Here is an 8,151-nt window from a genome sequence, read left to right as displayed (position 1 = left end):
TTTTTCATTATGTTCCTTTCATTATTACAATACATATTTATACATGCCGAAGCATCCAATACCATGGACCGAAAACCATTGCATCCAATACCATGGACTGAAAACCATTGTGTCCAAAAAACATGTGCAAAAAACATGCACAAAACCATAGGTGGGTCCGCGCAACCTAACATAGGGTCTAAAACCAAAATTTTCCAGGGTGCTGCCCCAAACCCCATAAAGTGGGGTTACGGGTGCCCCTCAAGCCCCCTGTTAACTATGTGGAATGAATATAACACAACCCAACAACAAAGTGGAAAGACCAATTTACAATACTGAGGAAGGGACTTCACATTCAATACTTCCTATTCAAAACATCCACTTAAGGTCTGGAAAAATCTTACAAATAGACTCTCTAGTGATTATATAAGAAAAAGTTGAGAAGGAGAGAAATCTTGAAAAGCTTAATGCAAAACATCAAATTCATAAGAATAGAACCATAACAACTCAAGCACCTCCTTTTCCGGAAAGGTTAGTAGAGAAAGAATTTTTAGTCTCTCTCCCTAGATTTGATATTTTAGATGAACTGAAAAATTCCTATGTTAAAATTCCTTTATTGCATGTCATTAAAGATATTCCTATCTATACAAAGGAAATTAAGGAATTATGCACCAAAAAAGTTGGAAAAAGAAAGAAAGATCCACCTACGATTCATGTCATTGGGAAATTATCTAGTCTTATGTCAACAAATACTATAATTGAAAAATATGTTGATGCTGGAATACCTATGGTAGCAATTTCAATAAACAATTTTTTAGATTCTAAAACTCTAATTGACTTAGGAGCTACTATCAATGTCATGAAAACAGAAACCATGAAATGTTTGAACTACCCAAATATCCAACCTACCACTACAATTTTGGAACTAGCTAATAGATCCAAAGTAGTGCCACAAGGAGTGATTGAAGATATCATTGTTTCTTTGGATTCTTGGTAATATCATGTAGGCTTCCTAGTCCTACAACCAAATTTAAACTTCGGAGGTCATCCATTAATTCTTGGCAGACCATGGTTAGCCATAGTTGATGCCTTTATTAGATGTAGATCAGGAAGTATGATAATATCACATGGAAATGAAAGAAATCACATAACACTCTATCCTCCTTCTCAATATCCTTCTTTATTATCATGGCCTGATGAACAAAAGGAAGAAATTAAGCCTATTCTAATCATTACTCAAGCTTTTGATTTTAGAGAAGAAGATAATGAGGATTGAATATATCTCTTCATTTCAGAGCAGGTAAGAACAATCCAATATGAAGTTGCAAGTCAAAATTTAGATTAATGTTTTCAGGAAAATTGCACTATTAATTCATTGCAAACATCATTTGAAGTTATCCTTCCTGTTAACTCAATTACAAATTCTCACAGTAAAGTAATTCAAATCATCCCTAGAAAGAATCTTAATATTGGTAATAATTTACAATCATCGCAGGAAGAATAAGTAATTACACTAATAAAGAAATATTCAAAATATTTTTCTTGGGATTATACATATATGCAGTGAATTCATCCAAAAACATGTATCCACCATGTTTACACAGATGAATATATCAAACTCGTAAGGCAACCACAAAGAAGAATGAATCTAATGATGAAAGAGATAGTAAAAGAAGAATGCAAAAACTATTACATGTAGGATTTATACCCTATCTCGGACAATCAATGGGTTTCCCCCTTAGTTGTGGTTCTCAAGAAAAATGGAAAATGAAGAATCTGTGTAGAATATAGGGAATTAAATAAAGCAACACTTAAGGATCATTTCCCATTGCCATTCGTTGATTAAGTCCTAGATTCATTAGCAGGGAAAAAGTTCCTTTCTTTTCTTGATGGATTTAGCGGTTTTAATCAAATCAAGATAGCATTAGAGAATCAGGACAAAACTACATTTATTTGTTCTTGTGGTACATATTCTTACGATGTGCTACCTTTTGGATTATGTAATGTACCAGCTACTTTTCAAAGAGTAGTCCTAGTCATATTTGTTGATCTTATACATGAATGTGTAAAAGTTTACATGGATGATTTTACTGTTTACGGAAATACATTCGATGATTGTTTAAACAATTTGGAATAGTTATAGAAAGATGCATTGAGACAAATCTATCTCTTAGAAATGAGAAATTTTTATAATGCTAACATGTTGGGCGCGAGATCCCCCAAGGGAAGTTTTGGGGCTTAGAGCCCATATTTTGGTCAAAGATTGTAATTCTGATGTAAAGACTCCACATTTTTTGGGCGCGGAGCGCGTAGTTTTTAAAAGAGTCATAGGCTTGTCCACCCTCAATTTCGTTATTGTAATGTCAGCTATAGAGATCTACCCATGGTCTGCGTACCATGGGATTGTATAAATAGAGTGAGGGTCCAAGTAGTTAAGACATCACAAAATATCTAAGGAAGGATGATGTAGGCGAGATAGATTTGAAGTGTAAAGTCTAGTTTTGGGTCGTAGAGTAGGAGAAGGCTCTACAACTGAGTGTGCAGAGGCCCAGTAGTCCGTAGTTGAGTGTGCGGACCCCTACAGATGAGTGCGCAGGGTGAGTCAAATCTATAACAGTTGGAAGTATTAATAAAGGGAAGTTTCATATCATTTCTTTGTATCTATTTCCAATTTTATGCATCGAATATATTGGGTATGAATTGCACTTCTATTGCTTATATGATGCGCGAATATATATAACTGTTATTGTTAAGTGAATGCAAGTTAGAATATCTGTTTACGCGAAGATAATCAAGAACTATTAATAAGATAAGTAAGATACTTGGCGTAGTTTGGGAGATAGCACAGTTCACTGCTATAGGAGCGCGAAAGCATCTCAGCCCTTGGTTAGGGCTATGCAAAGGATGATTGTGATACTTCGTGAGGGTACTGAAGGTTGGAATAGTGCACGAAGCGACCTATGCAAAGGTAGGCATAGTTGGACTAAATCAACATCACAAACATCTCAAGGGTGTGGAAACTTGGTTCCAGCATCCCCCCATACTACTTCGGGTGAGACTTCACTTCGTGCTCTACGGGCTAATACCGAAAGGGCCTGTAGTGTAGGGATTTGTTTGGCTAAATAACTCCAAACTTGGGTCAGGCCCCCATAAGCCAACATATGGTTCTGTTGCCGGGACTGGAATCTGCATAGAGATGTCTGATGTCGTATCATTGGAATCCAACTAAGAAAGAAATTGAGGGTTGTTTGGATAAGAGAATTCACAAGTTCACGGTGCAAGAGAACAGAAACCCTTGACTATCAAAATAAGAGTGGATAGACAACTACCTATACACAGATATCCACGAAATATTTTCACGTCCTTCCCTACTAAGCTATACGAGTGGATCGCGAAGCTAGCAGATAGCCAAGGAAGGTGGAAACTTGAAAGTCCTATTGTGTGGACCCTAGAGCTAGTGTGAAGATTGGAAGCATCGAAGGATAATATCGCGTGCGCCATTGATCATTAGCTCGATCGTATTATAGGAGGATTTATTATTGAGGTCGCGGTTGACACCTCAGTCAACTACAACGAGGCAGAGTGACATTTTCTCAAAGGACTACGAGGTAAGTATGTAAAGTCTTTAAATACTTGGATTAAAATGCTATTGTGCGAAAATAGGGTTATGCAGTTACCTTGATGTTCGGGGCTACACGAAGTGGAAAGGTTTACAGGAATGAAGGAAATAAGGGTCCAGAGGATAACCCCTTGATTTTACCTCCACGAGGAAATGAGGAAGAGTTCACGAAGGTCTCTCCACGAAGTGTGATCCATCTGATAAGGCAAAGAATTTCGCAAATACCACCTCCACCCACATCCCCACCAGCTTCACCACCATCATCTCCATCTTCACCCGTACCCACTCCACCACCACCATGATTCAATATGGCAAGCACAGTGAAGTTTCTTGTGTTCAAAGGTTTGGGAAATGAGGATCTGGACCAATTCTGGTTCATTGTAAGGGTTGTATGGGAAGCACAAGGAGTTATAGATGACCATATAAAGAAAGAGACATTGGTTAGAACCTTGCAGGATCGCGCACTGACCTGGTATATTAAGTACTCCAATTATAATCCAAATGCAGGAGTTGCGGATATCCAAACCGCGCTAAATAAAGAAGTTAGCAGGTCGACATCTAATGCACAGTCAATCATGGGATTTAAAAAGATCACGATGCTACCAGGAAAGACTCCTTGGGAGCTGGATCAAAGGCTGAAATGTATGATTGGTGAAGCCATTGTGAATCTAATAGATGGACATCATCGCGAGTGTCTACTGCCACATTTAAGGAGTGTGATATCACAACAAAAGATAGCTACTCAGGTAGAGGCCCTGGAGTTTGATATGAGTTTACAGGAGACCCCGATGCAGGATCCTAACCTAGGATTTTAGCAGATCCATGCGCATCTCAAGAATTTATGCCTTGAGATGCAGAGCTTGAAACAAGACTGGATGGTTCGACCAGAAGTGTGTGAAGAGGTATGGTGCATGAAGTGCAAGGGTCAAGGTCATGACAAGGACCACTACCCGGTTTTTACTCATTACCTCACAGGAGGAGGACCAATTCCTTTAAGGTCAGAAGCTCAAGTAGGACTTAGTGCAACACTTGCTTTGTGGTGTGTGATCTGTCAAATAGCTAGAAAAATGCCACAAACAAATCCCACTTGTTACAGAAGTATAAGCAAAATTCGCAACAGTTGTTCTGCAACTTTTGTAGGTCAGCGGGACATGATGAGTGCACTTGTAGAAATTATGAGTTGACGATGGATAGAATGCCCACCTATAGAGTTTAGGCCGAAATGCAATCCCTTAACCAAAATGCATGAATGGTGCAAACAATATTTTAGGGACGCGGACGAAATTGAGGTGGAGGAGGACCTAGAAGAGGTCGCAGACAGTTGATTTGCTACAATTGCAGAGGGCCAGGACATTATGCACGCAATTGCATGAATCCAACGTGCCCGTTGTGTTTGTATTGCACATTATTTGATCATGAGATAGAAGATTGTTCTATGCTGATAGCTAGGATATGCGATAAAGGAGTGCTACCACCTCCCCTGACTCAGAACCTGCATATGATGAGGCCTGAGCCATGCGAGGAAGATCCGAACATGAGCATTGTGCTCCGAAGTGGAATCACAACAGGAGATGACAAAGGAAAACAAGCAGAAGATAGTACTTGGGTTCGCAAAGCTCTAGCAAAAGATGTGGAGTTTTATTTTGGAGAGCACTCAGGAAACCTTCATGGAAGCTAAGAAGAGCTTCGTTGATACCTCCACTTCAAGAAGCAAAGATAAAACGGAGCCGGAAATGGACCCATCTATGCTTACAATGTTCTTGGGAACCTGTATGAAGTTACTACGTGACAGTAAGGTGTGAAAGGGTTACAGGAACTCATCAACATATGTGATGGGACCGCGCCAGGAGAACTGCACATGGTCCAAAAGATTAGAAAACATAAAACAAGGACAGGACGAGAAATGAGACTTACAACGCTGATCAGAGAATATGAGATGAATCAAGTCATCCTAGATTTGGGATCAGATGCGAATGTTCTGCTGAAATAGACATGGGAGAGAATGGGAAGACCTACACTGCAATGGTCTCCAATTTAGCTGAGGATGGTGAACCAGCAGAAAATAATACCCATGGGGTGATTGCAGGGAATAACTGTGGATATTGAGGGAGCGAGCGCGCTGGCGGATTTCGAAGTGATAGAGATTATTGATGATAGTAATCCCTACCCCACGCTCTTAGGAATTGACTCGGCCACTAATATGAATGGGGTAATCAATCTGAATAAGTGGAAGATGATTTTTGAGAAGAAGTTCCCACATGTAGTTGTACCCCTTGACTCGGTTGAAGGATCACGCTATACGGAGCTGGTGTGCGACTGTGAAAGTGATGATTATTTGGATTGCATCTATAAGATAATAATGCGAGACCAGGACTGGGTGAATCCCACTGTGGATGGGCGGATTACATGGGAGTGCGAGAGCTCCTGTACTTCGGATTCCGATGAAGAAATAGAGAGATGCTAGAATAGGTTACATGAGCTAACTACACTGAGTTGCAATATGATGACCAGGTCATTACGCTACGTGTCAACAGAAGTAAGGGATATGCCTACTTTTGATGGACTAAATGAGGTAGATACTTTCTTGGATGCATTTGAAAGGGAGGTGTCAGAAAAGCAATGCTTCCAAGCCTTGGACTGGGTACTGTGCGCTACGCCTGCGAGATGGTGGGGTACGCACAAAGGAAGCTTTGACAATTAGCGTGAATGTAGGAGAATGATGCGCACACAGTTTGGGAAGCCTACGATGTGACTAACAGACATGCATAATGGGTAGGATGATTCGCGTGCGCATCTGGCCAAGTGGACGTTGGCCTATGGACAAAAGCCCCAACATGCGCAGATGCACATGTACTCCTCGCTGAAATACATGGTCAATAAGTATCTGTTAGGGAGGGGGGAGCTCGTAGATGGATCTTAATGTTGGAAAGACATTATGCAGAAAGAGTAATCGCGTAGAAGCTCTGAGCAAGGTATGCAATGCGCAACGAAGTGATTGGGACCTATGCGTACCAGCAGTGTTATGGGCTTATCGGACGATATGCAAGAAATTGATGGGACAAACACCTTTTAGGCTTGTGTATGGAGTGGAAGCTGTAATGCCTATGGAATACATCGTGCCTAGTCTACGCATAGCAGCACTCACAAGTATGATGGATCATAGAGCCTTAGGGGAAGGCTTGCGCAGTTGGAGGAGCTCGAAAAATAATGATTTTTCGCTGGATTTCACCAGTAGGTCCAAAAGCAGCGTGAAAATGCATGGCAGGATCGACATATTAAGTTGCGCACATTCAAGGTAAATGATTTGGTGCTATTGTATGATAGTAAGTTTAATAAATTCCCTCGAAAGCTCAGAATGCATTGGCTCAGACTGTATGTTATTAAGGAGATCACAGATGGAGGTGCGGTGCAGTTGGTAAAGTTAAATGAAGAGCCTTTCCTAGGAAAAGTGAATGTTAGTCATTTGAATCCATACACAGGTGGCACGGGCATCTAACTAGCTGGTAGAAGCACGGTCTCAGTGCTCCAGGCAGCTAAAAGGAGGCGGGGGACTATAGACTACTCTGCCCAGGAACTGCATGATGTCAGGATTGCACGCAGTAGAGAAGTATCACAAGGTCCATGACAATATAAGGGTAGCTGCGATACTCTGTGGGTCAGCTGTAAAGTGACTGTCACAGTCGCTATTCACGATGTGATGCTTGCTTTGAGACCAAATGGAGCGGGCAGTAGGCATTTAAGGTGAACTTTACGGGCTAGATTCTTGAAAATCTGTCGCCAATCGAGCATTAATGGACTGAATGTGGGCAGAATGGTCGAATTCAAATTCAAAAGGCGCTATAAATTACAAAGGGTTGTCCAACAAACAACACTTGGCAATTTGAGAACTGAGTTGTTGCGCGCTTAGATATTCATGAAGTGAGATTTGTTTGATCTTCTGAAAGTGAATTCGTCGCTTGAGTAATTGCTAGATACATTGAGAGAACTATGGAATCACACTATGGAAGCACCTAAAGAAGCCATGGATACTGGAGAAATGACCGCTGAGGAAGCCACACAGGCAATTACTGAAGTGGAAGCCCCAAAGAGAACCGGGATAGTCGCTGAAATCCATAAATCACCGTGCACGCCGAGACCTAAGAAATACAAGCAGGCCATGGTACTGGTGCATGTATCACCTAGAAATCCATTGAGTACTAGGGTCACCATGGAAGAAAAGGGGAAGGCTATCAATTTGGAGGCCGACAAGGAAGAAGAGTTCGAAGAAATCATGGTTGAGGACGAGGATGTAGAGATGGAGGTTGAAACCTAGGGTGCAGACCCTCTCACCAGGTTGCCTGCATATGTTCCTCCACGGAAGTGTAAAACAAAGGTGCCCAAAGATATAGATGAGATCAAGAGCTCTCTGCAAACTCCGTTGCTCCCTGACAACATAATTTTTGAAGGAGCGCACTTGGGATAGGTGCCCATGCTAAAATTTGAATATTGGGACCTCGCGGACCACGAGAAGTTCCCGCATATCGTGACTGCATAGCTAATGCGCCAGAAGAAAG

General features: G+C 41.1%; 1 protein-coding gene across 1 annotated transcript in view; it reads left to right on the top strand.

Moving 5' to 3' along the window:
- Window positions 1–7,598: 7,598 nt before the first annotated feature.
- LOC149177180 (uncharacterized) overlaps window positions 7,599–8,151 on the top strand; it is a 117,198-nt gene continuing 116,645 nt past the window's right edge. Inside the window, exon 1 of the mRNA XM_089421687.1 lies at window positions 7,599–7,898. Within this exon, the coding sequence (XP_089277813.1) occupies window positions 7,599–7,898 (300 nt within the window). The remainder of the gene's footprint in view (window positions 7,899–8,151) is intronic.

The sequence above is a fragment of the Pinus tabuliformis genome, chromosome 4_1 (genome assembly GCF_031772625.1).
Source record: "Pinus tabuliformis cultivar Carrire ecotype Pingquan chromosome 4_1, CPIR1, whole genome shotgun sequence".
Classification (NCBI taxonomy): Eukaryota; Viridiplantae; Streptophyta; class Pinopsida; order Pinales; family Pinaceae; genus Pinus; species Pinus tabuliformis.
Note: the sequence above shows the minus strand (reverse complement) of the source record. Positions and strands in the feature narration are given on the sequence as shown.